Source organism: Exserohilum turcica (assembly GCF_000359705.1).
Source record: "Exserohilum turcica Et28A unplaced genomic scaffold SETTUscaffold_9, whole genome shotgun sequence".
NCBI classification, from domain to species: domain Eukaryota; kingdom Fungi; phylum Ascomycota; class Dothideomycetes; order Pleosporales; family Pleosporaceae; genus Exserohilum; species Exserohilum turcicum.
This window is the reverse complement of record NW_007360310.1, coordinates 522,858-541,541: the sequence shown is the minus strand read 5'-3', so window position 1 is coordinate 541,541 and position 18,684 is coordinate 522,858. Positions and strand designations below refer to the sequence as shown.

The following is an 18,684-nucleotide window of genomic DNA, read 5'->3' as shown; positions in this document are numbered from 1 at the left end:
AGCTACAAGGTGGTAATGAGTATATAGAGGGGAGAGATAGGCGTTGTGTAGGAGAGCGGCCAGATTTCGGCTAAATTATTCTTGGCAGGACAAAACTTTTGTGAGGCACCTCCGTACAGGCCAGCCCATCGCCCATCACCAGCCAAGGCAGACTTGTATGCACACACACACACACACACACACACATACATAACACATATACATATACATGTCTAGGTACAATCGTAATATTCCGCTGGCCGTAAACCCTCGTGACCATCATGCCGCATCCCAACATGCAAAAACACTACATGTGCCGCCCACGGCCTATCTCAAATTATACATGCACCCTCTCGACATCTCGCCAAGCCCTCCCAGTCCTCTCTTATCATGCCCCGTTCACATCGTCAGACATTGCCGTCACTACGTCCCTCGTGCCACCTGCCCTCTGGGTCCATCTCGAGCCCCAGCCAGTGCCTGTGTGCATCCAAGTCGCTTGTTGATCTGCAAAGGAGCTACTGCGCGGGCCGGACGGCCTAGGTCGGATCTCATGTCCTCTTGGTCCCGGAATTACATGCACACTGAAGCCGCCACCATGTCTACCACTAGTCGTCCATGGGCTTGTCCTCCAGCGTCACGCCCCGCGGCGCCGTGTCTTCGCTCTTCAAGCTGCCCGTCGAGTCTCGGTTGCCTCTCGTCAAGCTGCCAGCATGCTTCCGAGGGAAAGGTACCCGAGTGCTTGAGGGGGCGGGGTGCTCGGCGGGTGCGGGAGCAGCCTCGGTGCTGCCGTTCGTCGTCGACGGAGTCACTTCGTTGGTCGAACTGTCGTCGCTTCCAGGCACTTCCAAAGATCCGCGGTTGCCGTTGGTCTTTCGCGAATCCGTCGGCGATGATGTGTTGACCGGGAATCGAGTCTGGCTTCGATCACGGCGGTGAGAGCCCGAGATGCGCGAGTTGGGCGCTGGTGACGTTGCCCGCGGTGATCGCTGGGCCGCAATCGCGCGCTGTCGCTCCTCCATGTTTGCCCGGCGGTTGCTCTCATCTGTCGAGATTGCCCGTGGCCGCTGGGCGCCAGACGCTGAGTGTGTAAGCGTACTGGCACGCTTGAGTTCTCCGAAAATGGCATCCTTGTGCGCAAACAAGTCGCGCACCAGGCGGTAGCTGTATCGTTCATTCATCGTCAGACTCGAGTCTTGCTTGGGCCTCAGAATGCATGGCGCCAGTACATTGGCCAGTGCCGCGACGTACGTCTCGTCAGCCGACGTGAGCTCAATGAGACGAGTAAAGTGTGTGCAGATGGCGTCAAGTGTCGCGATATTAGCCAGACGCAGTTGGCCAAGTGTCGACTGAATAACAGAGATCCTCGTCTCTTCGGTTACGTCCGAAGCAGTCGTGCTGTAAATGGTCTTGACGATCTCGTAAACATGCGAAGAAACCAAAGAATCTAGTCAAATCAGTAAACAAGCCCAAACATGGACCATGTAGCACGTACCAGGAAGTTCAAGAAGATAGAGTTTAAGAACGCTGGCAACAATCGGCACGTCGTACTTCTCCAGTAACTCATCCGGGAACCTTTTGCCGGTGTTGATCTCGGATCGCAGGTTATGGGTTTGGGAGAGAGCCACGTCGACAAGCCAGATGCCCCGGCGGGCTTCGTCGCCCTCGAGGTCAGGGTAATGGTTATCCAAGAAAGTAAGAATGGTCGTTATGATTACGGGCACGCGCTTCTTGTCTGAGCGCGCCCGAGCCTCCAAATCTACACCAAATGTTTGTTCTGCGCATTGTCAGTATATGGTGGTAGATGGAACTTTAGAGTACCGTACCATCCACAGAGTTGTAGTAGTTCTCGTAAGTCGTGACTCTCGGCACAAAGGGCCCTGTCCTGTAGTTCTCCAGCATGTACCGGAGATCGCCCAGCGGCTGGACAGTCTCCTGGAAAAGCATCATCTTGTCGACGGTGCTCTGCAAGCTAGGGATGACGTTGCTCACGGCACCGGAAAAGTCCAAGATGACCGCCTTGATGGCCTTGAGCCTATCCAATTCGCAGCGCTCCATGAATTTGAGATGGTCCACCATGGCCTCTTCCAGGTTGCAGCGCAACGAGTCGAGCTTCTTCACCGACGCCTTGTATCGCTCATCAGCTTCCCGAGCCTCTCGCCTCAGCCTTTCTGCTGGGGTCTCGTTGGGGTATTGGTTGTTGAGTGGGTTCCATCCCTGTAGGTACTCTTGCACGGTTCCGACAGGAGAGTCGACGGCGATGCTGTCGGCGGATGAGTTTGACATGGTAGTCGACGAACGAGCCATGGGCTGCTTCTTCTCGGGCAGCCCAGTCACCTGGAAAGCCTTGGTCTTCCATTGGTAGTTCATTCGGGAGCTGTTTGCGAACGTGTTGCCGACGTTGCCAACCAAACGCAGGAAACCGTGTGTCACCAGGTCTTGACCGATGCGCTCGGCGTAGCTCACGGTGGTGGCGTTCATGTGCTTTTGGATGTATTCGGTGATGTCGGCACCAGTCGAGCAGTTCTGGTAGGTGCCCAGAATCGGGACCTTGACCTCGCCGAGTTTGATATTGTCCAGCATGTGCGTCAGGATCTTCTTGAGCTGGTCCGGCTGGTACGTCTCGTCGCCAAGATCAATGGGCTCCTCCTCGTCCTCGTCGGGCTCGGACATCTTGATGGTGGGCACCTTCACCTTTGGGCTCTGTGCGGCTTCGCTCTGGGGGTCCTGGAACGCGAGCTTGTCCTCTTCCTCGAGATCCTCCACTAGGCGGCACTTGTTGTAGTATTGCGAGCGGTACTTGCGAACAGCGTCGGCCTGGCGGTCGTGGAGCTTGATGCGCGCCTGGAGGTCATCCTGCGAGTTCTGCACGCGGGCGGCGTGTGCCTCGCACCAGCGGCCAAAGGGATTCACGACAAGCTCGCGGATGTTGGATGCAATCTTCTTGTGGTTTGCGGCGGCGGCCTCCATCTCGGTGCGCACACCTTCGTAGGCCTGGCAGCGGGTTAGCCCTCTGGGTTGCGCAAGCACAGTGCCCCACCGACCTTTCGCACGCTTGCGCCCTCATCTCTGCTGAAGCCCCCGGCTATGCGATCCGTGGCTGGTGTAATGGCCGACAGCGAGTTTCCGTAGACCTCCTCGGCATCTGCCCGCATGCGGGCAACGGTCAGGATCTGCTGGTTCTCCTGCACTCCCTGCTGGAGCTTCCCAAAGAGAACGCCCAGGCCTGCAAGGTCAGCATGGGGGTGCGAGGTGGTGGGAGGTGGGTGCGGCTTCAGCTCGTACCTCCCGCATAGTCGCTGGACCAGAAGGACGCAGCGAAGCCGGTAGTCATGGTGGCGGCTCGCAAGCAGCAGCGCTCGAGTCGGGGCGGCGCCGGAGGGGCAGTATGGCAAAAAGAAAAGAAGAAGAAAACGGGCGAGTATTTGGGGGGTCGGTCAACGGCCGCAGCAGTGGTAGTGAGCGTGGAGAAGATAGGTCTGGGGGGACGAACACGCAAGCGGCAGACGGGCGCTGTGGTATGGCGGCAGGTTGCGCGGCCTGGGACTTGGTGGGCGGCGGCTCTGCTGACGGAGGCGCCAAACAAAGGCTGGCTGGCGGAGGAGAATTGGAGTGAACGGGAGGCGCCCTCAGGAGGGGTTTTTGCAGGCTGCAGCTGGGGCAGAGCTGAATGTCTCATGCACCCCTGCCTGTGCCGCCGCCGCCGCCTTTTGTCGTCTTGGGGGCAGGACAGGGCTGGCTCAGGCAAGCGTCTACGCAGCCGGGGGGGGTTTTTGCCCGACATTTCGCCTCTAATAGTGGGCAGTCATAAAAATACCAGCAGCCAACGTCGTCAATTCACCGACTCCCAAGCGCAGCCCCTGCAGGGACTAGAGCCTGGCCTGCGCGCTGATGACCGTCTATGCACCGCCGCCCTACTGACGCTACTGCTGCTGCTGCTGCTACCGTGGATCAAGCCTCAACACCAAGCCCGCCACACGTGCCCTCTCACCACCCACTGCATAGCCGTCCCCGGCCTCCCTCATCCCCGGCCCGCAGCGAGCGGCCAGCGAACCCTGGATCCCGTGCTGGTCGACCACGTTTGCCAGAGTCGCCCGCCGCGGTTGGCCTGCTTGTGCGTGCGCGTGGTTGAGGCTGCAGAGGGTGAATAAGTACGCCGCAAGGTTAGTCTGGCGCTGCATCTCCCCCCCCCTGTCTCCCCCTACATACGTACGCTGCAGCCGTCCGACGGGACTAGGCGTACGACTACTACCACCACTACTACTACACTACTACTACTACCTCCATACACGCACTCTCACGCAGCGCCCGGGCCCTCCGCGTCAGCCCCGCCATCGCCCTCCCAGACGTCACAGGGGCTCCAGCGTCGTGCTCGGCAAACGGCGCCCGATTTAATATAGCACGCCTGCTCGCACTGTCCCATCATGGCACCCGCCGCCGTCGACACCACCAGATTCAACTATGATCGCCACATCAGGTACTGGCGCCGCAACCTCAAGACGCTGCTGCCGCACTTCTACACGAGCAATGACTCCAACCGCATGCTGCTGGCCCTCTTCACCGTTTCTGCCCTCGACATCCTAGGCGACCTGGACGCTGCCCTGTCTGCCGACGAGCGCCAAGGGCACATTGACTGGGTCTACGGCTGCCAGCTGCCAGAGGGAGGCTTCCGCCCGTGGCCAGGCTCCAATTTCGGCGAGCTCAGAAACGACGCGAATCAGAAGTGGGATCCTGCTCACGTCCCAGGTACTTTCTTTGCTCTCCTGACCTTGGTCGTGTTGGGCGACGACCTGGAAAGGGTCAAGAGAAAAGAAATACTCGCATGGCTAGTCAAGATGCAGAGGCCAGAAGGCAGCTTTGGGGAGACGCTGGGCGAGAATGGAGACGTGCATGGGGGTAACGACTCACGATTCGGCTACATGGCTACGGCCATTAGATGGATCCTGCGCGGCGACCTTGAAGGACCCTGTGAAGGCATCCCGGACATCGACGTGGATGCCTTTGTCAAATGCGTCCGGGGCTCAGAATGCTATGACGGGGGCATCTCCGAAGCACCATATCATGAAGCACACGCTGGATTCACTTGTTGCGCCATCGCTGCCCTTGCCTTTTTGAACCGCCTGCCCTTGTCCCCCTCGCAAAAGCCCGACAATGTCGTTCGCGGGGTCTCCGACGTCCAGCGTACGCTGCATTGGCTTGTCTCGCGGCAAACCTTGACGCTGGACGACGACGACGCCGTGGACACCATTGGCGACGAGACAGATACGTCAGAAACGTGCCACGATGCCCACACTTTTGTGAAGCTGGGCTCTTACCCATCTGCGCAAGCCACCGAGAACACAAAAGGAAGTCCCCATGTCCATTACGAGCTCGAATGGGTCGGGGTCAACGGGAGATGCAACAAGACAGCAGACACATGTTACGCCTACTGGACGTGTGTGCCTCTGCAAATCCTCGATCACCTCCACATTGTCGATCCACAGCCCATTAGGAAATGGTTACTAGACAAGACACAACATGCTGTCGGTGGTTTTGGCAAGGTCACAGGCGACCCGCCAGACATGTACCACTCGTTTCTGGGGCTCATGGTTATTGCCATGTTCGGTGAGCCTGGTCTGCAGAGCGTTGATCCGGCGCTCTGTATCACGCACAAGGCGAAGAAGCATCTGGAGTCGCTCTCGTGGAGGAGGAAGATTACGAACATACATGGCACACCAGATAGAAACAGTGATACGTAGACGAGGGATAGATTCAGCCGTTTCTGGCGCACCGGTCAATGGTTAGAACATTGTGTGTTTTGAATAGCCAAAGTGGCGTTGTAACTTGTATTCCCGTTGACATCCTTGTGGACCCAAGCCATTTCTTCCTGTTGAGCGCCATACATCCAGGTATTCTTGGGACCATCTATTTCAGTCCCTACTCACACAGATAACCGAATCACAATATACCCCCACTGCCGCTATTATTACCATGACGTGTGGTGGTAGCGGGAGTGATAATATGCATGTCGTTCCATGGTACTAAACAAACTAGGGGGGGGGGACACCAGCCTCGGCTCCACAAACCAAACCTTACTTACCCTAAGCTACTTACCCTTGCAACCCAGGTAATTTTCCCAAACTCCGCAACTTTTCCCGCTCGTCGCAGTTGACCAGCGCGGCGCGCGGCACAACACTTCACCACATACATACATACATACATACACACCTACACGTGCTCGGCCTGACAAACCCATATACATACAACTATACATACAAAAGCACTGCGGCAGTTCTTCGTCCCCTCGCACCATGGGCCCGGCGACCAACAAAAAACGCAAGCTCGGCGTCACCGCGCCCGAAACCATCGAATTCGACTTTGCAGCGCGCGAAGAATACCTAACGGGGTTCCACAAGCGCAAGCTCGCGCGGATAAAACACGCGCAGGAGGAAAATGCAAAGCGCGAGAAGGAGGAGAAGCTGCGAATGAGGCGGGAGGTACGCTTTTTTTTTTCTCTTCTTCCTCTCTTAATTCTACATTTGATTTGGAAAAGTGGGAGGAGGAAAAAAGAGAGGGGGAAGATACAGCACTGCACTGCTGCTGCTGTCGCTGCTGCTGCTTGAGCAACATCTCTCTTTACACATGTACATGTACATTGGAAGTACAAAGCTAACGCCCAACACACAGCTCCGAGCCGAGCGCAAAGCAGATCTGGAAAAGCACGTCGAGGAAGTCAATCGCCTGGTCCGCCAAGCAAACGGCGATCTGAGCGCCTCAGACAACGAGTCTGATTCCGACGGCGAAGACGACGACGACACAGAAGGCGCAGAAGAAGAATTCACAGGGTTCCAGGACCCCGAGCCCATCAACCAGCACGACGAGTACATTGACGAAGACAAATACACAACCGTCACCATGGAAAGCGTCAACATTTCCAAAACAGGCTTTTCGCGGCCGGGCGAAGACGAGGAAGAGGATGAGGCGGCAAAGAAGGCGGCGCTGGAAAGTGCAGAGAGTGCAGAGGGAAGCGCGAAGAAGAGGGCTTGGACAAAGGCGTGGCCCAAGAATAGCGATAAGCCTAAAAAGAAGAAGAAGAAGTTTAGGTATGAGACCAAGACGGAGAGAAAGGCGGAGCGGATTAAGCAGGGTATGAAGAAGAGAAAGCAGAAAGAGGCTAGGATGAACAAAAAGTAGAGTCCTGGTCATGGGTCGCACAGAGGTAGTTTACAGGGCTGTAGAGTCTCGACGAAAAATGATACCCCTTCATGAATTGGCTGGAAACACGGTGAATATCGGTTTCCATTCCTCTGGAGATCCGCCCATTGATCAGTCAGCATTCGTTAGTCGTGGCAAACAGTACACGGTGCTTGGTTATTATATGTCGGTAATCGCCAACAATGTATTTGCTAAGGGATTATCTAAGGCGAACGGGCCCGCCCAGCAAGCAGCCGCAGGAAAGAAACAGTTGTATAGGGTAGAGGGTTGCGCGGATGTGATGTGTGAAAGCTGCTTCTGCTCCAAGCTCTGCCGCATACCGAAGCATCTTCCTCCACCTCTCCAAACTCGGCTGAATGCAGCCAACAGCGGCAAAACAGCGGCGATTGCGAGATTAGATGTTGCCAATCTCCTTGACAAAGTCGTCGAGCTCCTTCTTGGTGTCGGCGTACTTCTTGGCCATCTCCTCGTACTTGGATTCCCACTGATCGCGAGACTGCTCGAGAGCCTGGACTTTGCGTTCGTAGTGGCCGGACTTAACGTCGGTCTGGCGGAGCCTAGAGGGGTAGCGAGTCAGCACACGTAGATCAGGGGTGAATGAGGGCCTTGGGGATCGGGAAAGCAAGACGTACTTCTCATTGAGCTCACGGATCGTCCTGTCCGACTCCTCAGCTTCTTCCTCGAGAACTTGAATCTTGCGCTGGAGGCTCTCAGCTTGGGTGCCGGCCTGAGCACCTGCACCAGCTTCGTCCTTGTGGATCTTGACTTGCCCCTCAAGCTTCTCAACCTCGCTCTCAAGCACAGAGTTCTTGTGTGTCAGCGAAGTGATTTCCTGCTCCTTCTGTGTCGTCTCGGCCTCGAGCTGCTTGACCCTGGCCTTGAGCTCCTCGGCGCGGGCGCTGCTCTCGTCCGCCTCGACGCGGAGAGCTTCCATACGCTGTGCGAAAAAGGCTGTCAGCTTCCGCTGCGATTTTGACGGGTGCAGACGTGGCCGTGAACACGTTGAGGGCTGGTGACTGCACACAGGGGATTGGCGGGGTATGGCGGACTCACCTTCTTGATCTGATCCATGGCAGCGGGGGGGTATCGAGTTTGTGGTGAAGAGGAAGTTTTGGGGGTGGCGTGAGCTGGCGAGACGGCTGCGGGTTATATAGGGGATTGATGCAGGTGCAGTGTGTTGTCGTGGTTGTATGAGAAATGTCCCTTGCAGTTGGGGTTGTGCAAGCTGACAATGCGGGCAAGCGCTGCCAAAAGGGGACTACCTCCGCCCGGACCCTTTGCCCACCGCCCAGGCCCTCTGTGCTGCCGCCCCAGCAACCGCCAGTAAACACTGCCACTGCTGCCGCGCCGAGACCATCGTCCTACACCGAACCCGCCGTCCCCACCGCCGCCGCCCGCCGCCGCCCACGACTCGCTCAATGTAAACCCCATCATGGCCACTCTCGCAGCAAACGACCAGGAAAATGCTGTGCGCCATCTGCAGGCTGCCGCCGCCGCAAAGTCGCTCGGCGCCGGCCTGAAGGGCTTCAGCGCCAAAACACCCGGAAACAAGGCCCCCAAGACGCCCTTCAAGATCCCCCTCAACGACGAAAACGCCGTCGCCAAGGGCGGAAAGTCGGTTCTGCAGACCAAGGGCAAAGGAAACGAACTGCTCACCGGCGGCAAGGGTGGAAAGGCTGACGACAATGCCTTTGTTACGCCAGCCGGTACGCCAGGCGACGTGCAAGGCATGCATCGAGACTGACGTGTTCAGGGCCCCGCATGCGTGCGCCGTTGGGTATGAAGACGACCAATGCCAAATCAAAGGCCTTTGCAACCCCCGCGCCTCTGTCCGCAAAGACGCAGAAGTTGAGCCCGCGCCTGCGCCGTCCCAAAGTCAAGGTCCACCAGCCTGAAGCTGCCCAAGAGTCTGAAGATGACGTGCCCGAGGTGGAGTACATGCCGCCCAAGGAGATTCCGCTTGAAGATGACATGGACGAGATCCTGCCGAGAAACTGGACGATGCCCAAGATTAGCGAGCAGGATATGGTGCGTGGAATCTGGCAGGCTTATCACAACCCGATCGAGGACGATGGCCGGACGCGCGAGCAGCGCAAGTTTGAGGAAGAGATCCACCGGGATCGCAAGCAGCGCGACGAGCAGTTTGAAAAGGCCTTTGCATCGCAGATGGCCAAGGACGATGCTGAGATGAGGGAATACTATGGCATCAAGGAACCCGAGGCCACCAAGCCAGCAACCTCGGTCCCTGTGCTCCGAAAGGCCCTAACTGGACCGTCGACTATTCGCGCTCGATCTGCAGCCGCTGCGCTTTCTTCGGCAAAGCCCAGCTACGCTGCTCCTACTGTAGCTGCCAAGTCGCGCGTGCCCACTGGTTTGATTTCTGGCCGAAAGGGAGCGAAGACGCCTACAGAGCTTACAGCATCTCGTCAAGCCTCGGCAGCTGCAGCGTCAAAGAGCACCATTGGCTATGCTCAGGGTCGTGCAGGACGTGCCGCCCCAGCAGCACGCAAGCCTCTTTCCAACGTCACGAAGCCTGCGCCTTTCTCTGCCATGTCGCGACCCGCGTCCGCAACCCACAACCGCAGCGCGAGCACCAAGATTGGCACTATCCGGTCTCGCGGTCCTCTTTCCCGTTCCAGCTCGACCTCCACCAGCGCCACTCTGGTCACGCCTCCTGCCGAGGAAGACCAGCCTCGTCGCACAGCCGAGGATGTCGAGCGCGACATGGAATTGCTGCTTCTCGCCCGCTCCGACGACGAGGGCGATGACCTGTGGACCAGCAGTTTCAACAGGCAGTTGCATGGAGGATATGTCTTTGAGCAGGACTACGCAAACGACCACGACAATGCTGACTTTCAGTTCCAGCTCCCGGATGGTTTCTGAGATATTCGTGTATTGAGCAGGAAGGACATGGCAGGAGAGGCTACACGTGTAATTGCTAGCAGTAACATGGTTTTTACGTCTATTGGGCCATGGGGAGTTTGTTAATGGCATGGAATGGAATGGAATGGAATGGATACCTCTTTTTTTTTAGTCACTCGCTTTTTTTTTGTAGTCCTAGGTCTTTGATGCTAGATACGTATGCTAGGATCTATACTATGTCTTTACCATTGCGGTGTATATTGTGCACTTGAGCTTCGTACTATCGAGCCCATTTTAACGCCCGTTGCTGAGTGTGAGAAATGCTGATTTTCGTGTCGTTGACCTGGTTTCGGGCTTGCTGTTCGAATAACCGAGGAAAAGTATAAAGAGTGATTGTGTAGTTATCTGGAAACTTTGAACTTGAATGTGGAGATAGATTCAAAGGGTGGGGTTTGGGGGGGTTAAGTAGTCGTTCTCTTTCACCATCTTCACCATCTTCTCCATATCTCATGTCAAAACTACACACACACACACATGATATATTGAAGAAGGCGGGAATGAATATGGAGGATGGATATACTAGACTCATTTCGATATCCTTCCCCCTTTCTCCTCCTCTTTATTTTTTCGCACCCACATGTACATGTACATGTCCATACCCTTTATCCTTTAGACCATGGCCTACACCTTATGCCTGTAACCAAACTCCAACACTGAATATCCCCCCCCCAAAAAAAACCCCCCTACTAAGTATACTATACCTAAAATGAAGAAAAAAATTGTTCTTTTTTTTTTAGTTCTTTCCACCTAGATGTGCTCTCTGTATACTCTGGTATTCTTCTATCTGTATACCGTTGGTATACGGCGTGTCGTTTGAATATTTTGTTTGGGGGTTTTTTTAATTCTCTCTCTCTCTCTCTCTCTCTCTCGCTATCTATCTATCTATCTATCTATCTATCTATCTATCTGCCCCTTTACATTCATCACCATCCCCTTATATCCATCACCATCTGTCAGTCTGTCTGTTCTGTCTTGTTATTGACACCCGTGTTATTATTCCCCCTCTCTCTCTCTCTCTCTCTCTCTCTCTAACCACCCCCTCCCCTGCACTTAGACATCTCATTTCCCCGCAAGACATTTCCTCCCCCCACTAAAGAAGACCACAAACTTCTTCTTCTCCTTCTTCTTCTTCTTCTTCTTCTTCTTCTCCTTAACCCCCTCCACACACACACACACACTTCGAAGAAGAAAAAAAAGGACAAGAAAAGACAAGATGAGCCACGACCTAGGAAATAGGAAATAGGAGGAGAAAAAGAGAAAAAGAGAAAGAGAAAAAGAGAAAGAAAGAGAGAGAGAGAAAAAAAAGACTTCAACAATTCAGGCGCTGTTATTTTTTTTCTTAAAAAAAAAGGCACACACACACACACACACGCCGCCGCCGTTGCCATTGCCATTGCCATGTCGCTATTTTCAAAGGGACAATGTAATGTCTCAAGCAATCAATCTTGGCTTAGTTAGTTTGCTCTGGTCTCTTGTCTGTTGCATGTTGCATCTTCTGTCTCTCTCTCTCTCTCTCTCTCTTCTGTCTTCCGTCTTCCATCCATGTTCCATGTTCCATCTTTTCTCTCTCTCTCTTCTATCCCCAAGAAAAGATATGATATATAAATAAACAAGTCAGCCAACTAACTCAAAGAAAAAAAACTAAAAAACTCCCCCACCATGACTAAACGGCCTTGTCCTACGCCCACTAAGTACGCCCTTTCTTTGGCTACGCCTACGCCTGCCTACACATGTGCATATGCCTTTCCTTTTTTTTTGCCTCTTTTAAGCTTCTTTACCCACGTCCCATGTCCACACATGTTACCCACTGATCCACGCACGCAGTCCCCCCCACCATTTGAACTACTAATTCACCACCTCATCAACAGCATACAGATTCTGATTCAGAATCTTGTTCATGGTAAACATGTGAACGCGGTCTTGCTTGAAGACGGCACGCATGGCATCATCGCATCGAATCTGGCGCTTGTCGTTTGGATCCTGGAGATCGCGCGCTTTGACGTATTCCCATATCTTCTTCACCGTTTGCGGCCGCGAGAGCTGCGTTTCGCCGAGGAGGTGCGAGAGCGCGGGGGAGAGGGCCATTGGTTTCTAGGGAGAGTTAGACTGCACGTGTCATGGTAAGTGTAATAGTAAAGTCGTACGTGGAATCCGCCTTTTCGGCTGGGACTCTTCTTCTCACCCCCACTGCCCGAGCCTACGTCGCTGTCGTCGTCGACGCGGTTCGAACTCTTCTTCTTGGCCTTCTTCTTGGGCGCTGGCGCTCTCCGCTTTGTGTTGCCTCCACGTGTTGCCCTGCCCATGCGCGCATTTTCCTCTGCCTGTAACCTCGCCGCAAAGGCAGCATCGTCGTCCTCGTCCTTGACTTTGGGCTTTTTGGTCTTTTTCTTGGGGGGCGCATGGTCGTCCAGCTCCGAGGGCACCGACTGGTCGTCGTCGGGCGGCGATCGCTTGTGGTGGGACATGTCTGAAGTGTCGCCGTTTGACGTCTTGGTGCCGTTCTCGACCGAGTGGACGGGTTCTGAGGCCTCGCCGTTCTGCTCGCTGTTGAACTTGTCGAAGCGCAGCATGATGAGCGTGGTGATTTGGTCCTGTTTGAAAACCTCAGTCTATGCGTGGCAATGCCATGTTGCACGTCGCGGGCGGCCAACCTTTTGATGCGACAAGTCATGGCCGACTCTCTCCTGCAGGCCCTTTCGTATGCGCTTTGCCGAGATGGTGTTGATGTCGCTGGCGCGCAGAATGTCGTCGATGATGCGCGAGTACGAGGCCTCGACGTGGGCGGGGAGCGGGTCTGTTGCGCCATGGTTAGTACGTGGTTGCACGCGCGTGGGCAGACTGCGAGCGGGATGCTTACCCGACATGGCCGCGATGGTGGCTCGGAGCGAGCGTGGGTAGAGTGCAGCGTGTGGCGGAGCGCCCGAGGCGAAGCTATAGTGGGAGTGAGTAGTTGCTAGGTCGCACTGAAGACGGCGGCTGCGGGCAGGAATCCAGGGCCTAGGGTGTTTGGACAGTGGGAGCAAGCGCAACAAGCGTCACGACGTCTACAACCAAGCGTCGCGTCAAGTCGAAGCGTCTCCCGGCGCTCTCTCTCTCTCTCGCGCCCCCCAACAACCGACTAATGCTAGCCAGAGACGGGTGAGAGACAGCAGCAGCCACACACGCACGTTGCAGTCTCTCGCTCTCTCGCTCTCTGTGGGTGTCTCTCTCTCTCTCTCTCTCTCTCTCTCTCTCACGCGGGCGTGCCGACAAGTCGTAGCGGGGTCCAGTCACAGGAAGCAGACAGCAGTGGCACAGGGTGGTGAGGGCAGGGTGGAGGGGATAGGCAGAGCTGGAGATGCAGCGTGGACGCAGGCGCAAGGGGTGCCGAGTATGGAGACAGGCACTGGGCAGACGGCGATAATTGAAAGCATGCGCGATGAGGTGTGAGGACGTAGATGCACGGGCGCGGCCTAGTTCCAGGTACGGCCCGACGACCATGGAGGGAGGCTGGGGAACCATGAGCCCCGGAACACGTCCACGACACCTGCACGGCACCACCCACTGCGCGCGAAACAGCACGCCACGTCTTGCCGCCGCTGCCTCTGTTCCCCAGAGCATCTGCCCACACACAGCATGCATTGTCATGGTCATTCATTGTCGTCGGCTGCTTGACGTGCCCTACCGGCCGCCCGCCCGCCCGCCTGCACTGGGCTCGTCCCAAAGCGGTAATCTATCAGTGTCTACGTATCCAACGAGCTGGCACGCCCCCAAGACAGCCTCGCTTTCGCCCTGACGTGCCCCTCACATGACCCAGCAGCCCACGCCGTACATTTGCTTCTCCACGGCGCTCTTGATCTGGTACCAGTCTGCCCGCCTCTCGGCAAATTCATACACCTCCTCGGCGCGGAAGATGCCGTGGTACCGATCTGTATCTGCAATGATGGTGGCGATTTCCTTGGCCTGCTTTGCATCAATCAGGTAGATCTGCGAGAGCTCGCGCAGCGCAGCAAAGTACTGCATGAGCGGCTTGTTGCGCAGAGACACAATATACGCATTGTAAGCATTCATGTCGCTGCAGCTCTGGTCAGCAAACAATATCCACGTCTTCTCCACCGCCGCCTGCCGTACCTGATGAGCTTGATGGCGCCGTCGACGCTGATTCGCTGGCGCTTCAAGTGCTTGCATAGAGCAGTGAACAGGCGCACTCCCACTTCCTGGTTGAACACGTCCAGCACGTTCTTGTCGGTGCTACCAACAAGCATGTTGGTGTGCGACGACACCACTTCTACAATCTTGGTGGCCGTCTCGCTGGGCCCAACATCGGCCATTTCCACCACCCCATTGGCTCCCACCGGAGGGTTAAAGTCAGATGGGTGCTGCGTGGTGCCACAGAGGTACTCGACCTCGTCCATCAGCACGTCAATACCCTTGTTCAGGCCTGCGGCCACGCGTTCGTCCAGCATGGCCTCGAATCGCTTCTTTTCCTTGGCCCCAAGACTGAGAAAGTCATCGCGGTCCGTCAGATTGGCCGCGACCAGCTCTTGGAGGTAGAAGACTTCAACCATTTGCTGTATCAGGTCTCCGACATTGACAAGTTCCAGAAAGGCCACGAGTGGAGCAACCCCTTCTTGGCTGTGGTCTGCCACCTCTCTTGGCTTGTAGTCAGCCAAGTGACTCACAGCCTTGTCAAAGCCTAGTTTCATGTGACGGTTACCGAGAATCTGGACCAGATTGATGAAGATCTGTTCCGACTGTTCTTTGGCCTCTTCGCCTGATTGGCCGCCGAGCCGCACGAACCGTGCAGCTCGTTCAAGGCCAGCCTTGGCCATGTGGGTCAGGTTGAGAGCAACCTCGATGCTGAAAAGCGATCGGATTCCCTCGAGCCGCGAGTTCATAATGGCTGCTTTGGCAGCAAGCTCTGTTGTCGGCGCCTCCACGCGTGGTGGCATCGAATTCCGGTCACCCGGAACTGGAGTACCGCTCCTCGACGTTGGCCTGCTGCCTGCATTTGCCCCCATTGCAGCTTCCACAGACTTATTGGTGCCCGAACCGCCCATGGTGGGCAGCACATTGACCGGCATCATGACGACCTTTTTGAACGACGAGAGAAAATCCTGTTTGACGGCTTTGCGGTTGACATTGGCCATGTACCGTGTTTCTGTCGTCTGTTCTTCCTCTTGCAGCCGCTTCTCCCAAAGGTCCACCTCGGCAGCCGACCGGCGCTTAAAAAAGTCCAGCTCCTCCTGCAGGTATAAATCGACGTGTGGCTCAAAGCAGCGGATTATAATGCGTAATGTCTCGTCTCGGAAGTCTGGTTTGGACGCTTTGGTGGGGTGCAAGGACACGGCAAGCTGCAGCGCTTGGTCGAACACGCCAGCAACCGCCTTCAGGTATGCTTCAATATTCATATCGTGGGCTTCGTCGAAAAGCGTCGTGAGGTACTCTCCAATGACGTCGTCTGCAACACGCTCTAAAAAGGTCTGTAAAACGTCAATGGCCGGCGGAAACACTCGCTCAATAACCTCTGCTTCTTTGTTGAGGGCAACGGCCAGGTTCTTGAAAAACATATGCGAGGGCCGCAGCGTAACGCCGTCATTCTGCAGGCACTCTGACGGGTCTCCGAGACTCTCCTTTTCCAGCATCAACGGGTGATTGTGGATGAAGGAGTCGACACAGGCTGCGCCGCCATTCAGCGTTACCAGCACGGTTGCAAACCTCTTCATGCGGCCGTCAAAGTCTTTGTCCGCATAGCCCTGCTCGAACTCGCGGAGCACAGCATTCTCAAAGATGCCAGTCATTGTATCCAGCTTTTCCTCGCGCTGATGCCAGCCTTGGGCATAATCGCTCTTTGCAAACACCTTGAGCTGGGACAGCATCTGGGCCTGCTGCTCCGGGTCGCGGTACGTCCGAAAGAGGATAGGGTCTGTATGGCTTCTTGACCTCTCTATATCGTAGTAGAAGGGCGCCAGTGCGCCATAGACCTTGCCATACTCTTGCCGTGCCATGCCCCGGATTGAACGCACTTGTGACAAAACCTTTACAGCAGCCTGCGGATCGACCGCGTGGGCGGTTGGGGCTGGGGCGCCCGGAGCCGACAGCGTCATGTCGTTGAAGCCCTTGTCGAGCGTCGTCGAGCGTGAGTGGCCTTGGCGGTCGTGCGAACTGCGCAACATGTCCTCCTCGACGGCGGCGTCAAACAGCGTCATGCTGGTCTTGCCCATGTGGTCGTCGGCAGCGGGGATGCCGCTGGTGGTGGGGTTGAGTGCCACACCAGCTGCGCGAGCCTCTTCTGCTCGCTGAGCCTCGAGCTTCTTGCGCATCGTCTCGTCGAACCTGCGCTTCGCTTCGGCTTCGTCCCAGCAGCCCATGCTCCGCAGGCGTTGCTGCCACCTCGTGTCATCGTAGACCATCTCGCGCATGCGTCTCGAGGTGCGCGCAAAGTTGAACATGTCGGCGACGGGCAGGTAATCGAGAATGGCATTGATGAGCTCTGCAGACAAGAGTCAGACGAGGGGATTCCGTGTGCCGTGCAGCCCGTACCTGCAGGCAGGACAGCCTTTGAGTCGTCGACCATGTGCGTGGTGCGCAGCGAGGCCAGCATGGACGACTGCGTCTGGGGCACTGCCCGCTTGAAGTTTGACTTTGTGGCCATGGTGTTGGGGTGCAGAGGACGATTGGCAGGTCTACTGTTGTCCAAGGAGCGTCGTGTCCATAGCCAGGGCGCGGCCTCGGATGGCACAGCTGTCGCGGGGCGAGGGCAGGTTGGAGGTGAGGTGGGAGCAGTGGGCGTTGACGGCTGGCGGCTGGCGGCTGGCGGCAGGGTCTGGTGGTAGATCTACTACTAACATGGCACCCGATTGATCGCCCCGCAGCAGCTAGAGCCTCTTCGTCTACATACAGACGACTACGACGACGACTATTACGTATGTAGGCACGACAACATGGGCAGAGTTTCCTGGCAGACGAGACGATGATGGCCTTGTTCTCGGTGCCGGTGTACTTGTCGACTTTTTTTTTTTTCGCCACCGGGGGTGGAATGCATTCACTGCATGTGCATGTATGAATAAGACACGATGATGCCAGGCATGCATCATGACGCGAGGGCCGAAGAAGCAACAGCTTGTGCAACATTGGCATTTCAGCTCATGACGAGTGTGGTAGTGGTAGCAGCAGCAGCAGCATGACGATCCACCAGAGGGCGGCTTGGCACGGATTGGTCGCGATGCTCTGCAAAAAATCAAATAAACGGGCGAGGGTGCGATGCATGTGCGTCGCACCCGAGAAGCTCGCACTCGGTGTGTAGGATGCGCCTCGGGGTGGGGGTGTTATGCTTATGCAGGCGGGCAGACGGGGCCATGGCAATGGCAAAGAAAGGGCGGGAGCAGGAGTGGGAGAGGGCAGGCAAGGCATGATAGCGACGCCACGTGGATGCGGTGCTCTAGGCGCAGTGGCAGTGGCCGCGCCCCTGATGGCGTGTGGAAAAGAGAGAAGGGCCATGGAAGGACGGTGTGCGGTGCATGTTTAGGCCTCACACGCGAGGCACTGGTTTGCCGCCACGGCGTGCACCTGTCGCGGCCAATCAGCCCCGTGCCCTGGCGAATAAATAGAAACAGGCAGGGCAGGCTCGCGTGTTAGGCTCATGGTGCTATAGTATGAGGCGAGCGGCATCCGAAAGGCTATTGCTTACGGCGCCCCTGGGTGCCCAGAGAGACGTGTTACAGTGTCTCTGGAGGGTGTCTCAGTATCCGACTTGGACGAGTGGAAGAGTGGACGACGGGCAGGCCGAAGAGAGATGGGGGGTGAGGTGAGCAGGAAGGATAGCGTAATGGCAGCGCAGGGCAGGCGGACAGGCACAGGCACAGGCACAGGCACGAGGCGCAGGGGGGGGAGTAATAGCAATAGCAACTATGTGTGAGGAGGACAGCTAGGGCGAACGACAGGACTGGTCCGGCCGTGGGTGCCCACATGCGGCTGGCTGGGCTGGGGCGAGGGTGGCGCTGCTCTCTCGCGCGCAACCACAAAGGCCGCGCAAACTTTGCGGGTTTACTCGCACGCGCAATGGCGGCGGCGAGGATAGCCATGGGCCAAAGGGGATGAAACCCTGGCTGGAAGGTCGGCGGAAGGTTTCAAGAGGGTTCCGCGAGCAGCAGCAGCACATGGCATGGCGGCTTTGCACTGCGCTGCACAGCACCATGCAACCATGCAACCATGCACCCAACTGCTACGGGCCATGTGCCATGGGCTTTTTCGCAGCCTGGACCTTGCACGGCGACGGTGTTGATGTTCTGTGGGTGTTGTGGGTGTGTGTGTGTGTGTGCGTGTGTGCGTGTGTACCTGCATATGCCATGGCGTGCCAGACCACGCGAGCCGACGGATGTGGATGCGGACGCCGACACGGCTTAGCGTGGCTTGGCGGCGTGACTGGCCCAGAACGTGACCCGGGGGCTGGCGGGCAGGCACAAGCAGGCACAGGCAGGCACAGGCAGGCACGAGGCAGGAGGCCGGCACAGGCACAGGCGCAGGCACAGGCACAGGCATAGGCATAGGCATAGGCATAGGGCTGGGCACAGGCAGAGGCAAAGGAGGAGGGGAGGCAGGGCCCAGGCGCGT

The 18,684-nt window shown here is 56.6% G+C and overlaps 7 protein-coding genes across 7 annotated transcripts; 3 read left to right on the top strand and 4 right to left on the bottom strand.

Moving 5' to 3' along the window:
* Positions 1-223: 223 nt before the first annotated feature.
* On the bottom strand, positions 224-3,424 carry SETTUDRAFT_166237 (uncharacterized protein). Its single transcript, XM_008033237.1, has 5 exons — positions 3,262-3,424; positions 3,021-3,202; positions 1,803-2,970; positions 1,472-1,753; positions 224-1,423 (listed from the first exon to the last, which is right to left on the bottom strand). Exons 1-5 carry the CDS (start codon positions 3,308-3,310, stop codon positions 585-587), a joined length of 2,520 nt encoding a protein of 839 aa, XP_008031428.1. The 5' UTR covers positions 3,311-3,424; the 3' UTR covers positions 224-584.
* A 797-nt stretch (positions 3,425-4,221) lies between these two features.
* On the top strand, positions 4,222-5,762 carry SETTUDRAFT_166236 (uncharacterized protein). Its single transcript, XM_008033236.1, has one exon. The coding sequence runs from the start codon at positions 4,401-4,403 to the stop codon at positions 5,712-5,714; it is 1,314 nt and encodes a 437-aa protein (XP_008031427.1). The 5' UTR covers positions 4,222-4,400; the 3' UTR covers positions 5,715-5,762.
* Positions 5,763-6,182: 420 nt separating this feature from the next.
* Positions 6,183-7,206, top strand: SETTUDRAFT_166235 (uncharacterized protein). The gene is made up of 2 exons (XM_008033235.1): positions 6,183-6,452; positions 6,643-7,206. The coding sequence occupies exons 1-2, from the start codon at positions 6,267-6,269 to the stop codon at positions 7,147-7,149; spliced, it is 693 nt and encodes a 230-aa protein (XP_008031426.1). The 5' UTR covers positions 6,183-6,266; the 3' UTR covers positions 7,150-7,206.
* A 358-nt stretch (positions 7,207-7,564) lies between these two features.
* SETTUDRAFT_157802 (uncharacterized protein) lies at positions 7,565-8,241 on the bottom strand (the record flags this gene model as incomplete). The annotated part of the gene is made up of 3 exons (XM_008033234.1): positions 7,565-7,727; positions 7,803-8,107; positions 8,224-8,241. The coding sequence occupies 3 exons, from the start codon at positions 8,239-8,241 to the stop codon at positions 7,565-7,567; spliced, it is 486 nt and encodes a 161-aa protein (XP_008031425.1).
* A 329-nt stretch (positions 8,242-8,570) lies between these two features.
* On the top strand, positions 8,571-10,191 carry SETTUDRAFT_166234 (uncharacterized protein). The gene is made up of 2 exons (XM_008033233.1): positions 8,571-8,876; positions 8,924-10,191. The coding sequence occupies exons 1-2, from the start codon at positions 8,603-8,605 to the stop codon at positions 10,051-10,053; spliced, it is 1,404 nt and encodes a 467-aa protein (XP_008031424.1). The 5' UTR covers positions 8,571-8,602; the 3' UTR covers positions 10,054-10,191.
* Positions 10,192-11,670: 1,479 nt separating this feature from the next.
* Positions 11,671-13,193, bottom strand: SETTUDRAFT_166233 (uncharacterized protein). The gene is made up of 4 exons (XM_008033232.1): positions 12,950-13,193; positions 12,744-12,886; positions 12,237-12,683; positions 11,671-12,183 (listed from the first exon to the last, which is right to left on the bottom strand). Exons 1-4 carry the CDS (start codon positions 12,954-12,956, stop codon positions 11,938-11,940), a joined length of 843 nt encoding a protein of 280 aa, XP_008031423.1. The 5' UTR covers positions 12,957-13,193; the 3' UTR covers positions 11,671-11,937.
* A 518-nt stretch (positions 13,194-13,711) lies between these two features.
* Positions 13,712-16,810, bottom strand: SETTUDRAFT_166232 (uncharacterized protein). The gene is made up of 3 exons (XM_008033231.1): positions 16,615-16,810; positions 14,203-16,564; positions 13,712-14,146 (listed from the first exon to the last, which is right to left on the bottom strand). The coding sequence occupies exons 1-3, from the start codon at positions 16,724-16,726 to the stop codon at positions 13,876-13,878; spliced, it is 2,745 nt and encodes a 914-aa protein (XP_008031422.1). The 5' UTR covers positions 16,727-16,810; the 3' UTR covers positions 13,712-13,875.
* Positions 16,811-18,684: the final 1,874 nt, after the last annotated feature.

Coding starts and splice junctions, on each gene's coding strand:
- SETTUDRAFT_166237 (XM_008033237.1), bottom strand. CDS start 3,310: ATGACTACCGGCTTCGCTGCGTCCTTCTGGTCCAGCGACTATGCGGGA. Junction 3,203..3,261: donor GTCCAGCGACTATGCGGGAG/GTACGAGCTGAA, acceptor CTGACCTTGCAG/GCCTGGGCGTTCTCTTTGGG. Junction 1,424..1,471: donor CTATCTTCTTGAACTTCCTG/GTACGTGCTACA, acceptor TGATTTGACTAG/ATTCTTTGGTTTCTTCGCAT.
- SETTUDRAFT_166236 (XM_008033236.1), top strand. CDS start 4,401: ATGGCACCCGCCGCCGTCGACACCACCAGATTCAACTATGATCGCCAC.
- SETTUDRAFT_166235 (XM_008033235.1), top strand. CDS start 6,267: ATGGGCCCGGCGACCAACAAAAAACGCAAGCTCGGCGTCACCGCGCCC. Junction 6,453..6,642: donor AGCTGCGAATGAGGCGGGAG/GTACGCTTTTTT, acceptor CCCAACACACAG/CTCCGAGCCGAGCGCAAAGC.
- SETTUDRAFT_166234 (XM_008033233.1), top strand. CDS start 8,603: ATGGCCACTCTCGCAGCAAACGACCAGGAAAATGCTGTGCGCCATCTG. Junction 8,877..8,923: donor TGCCTTTGTTACGCCAGCCG/GTACGCCAGGCG, acceptor TGACGTGTTCAG/GGCCCCGCATGCGTGCGCCG.
- SETTUDRAFT_166233 (XM_008033232.1), bottom strand. Junction 12,684..12,743: donor ATGACTTGTCGCATCAAAAG/GTTGGCCGCCCG, acceptor GTTTTCAAACAG/GACCAAATCACCACGCTCAT. Junction 12,184..12,236: donor GCCGAAAAGGCGGATTCCAC/GTACGACTTTAC, acceptor AACTCTCCCTAG/AAACCAATGGCCCTCTCCCC.
- SETTUDRAFT_166232 (XM_008033231.1), bottom strand. CDS start 16,726: ATGGCCACAAAGTCAAACTTCAAGCGGGCAGTGCCCCAGACGCAGTCG. Junction 16,565..16,614: donor AAAGGCTGTCCTGCCTGCAG/GTACGGGCTGCA, acceptor TCTTGTCTGCAG/AGCTCATCAATGCCATTCTC. Junction 14,147..14,202: donor GGCGCCATCAAGCTCATCAG/GTACGGCAGGCG, acceptor CCAGAGCTGCAG/CGACATGAATGCTTACAATG.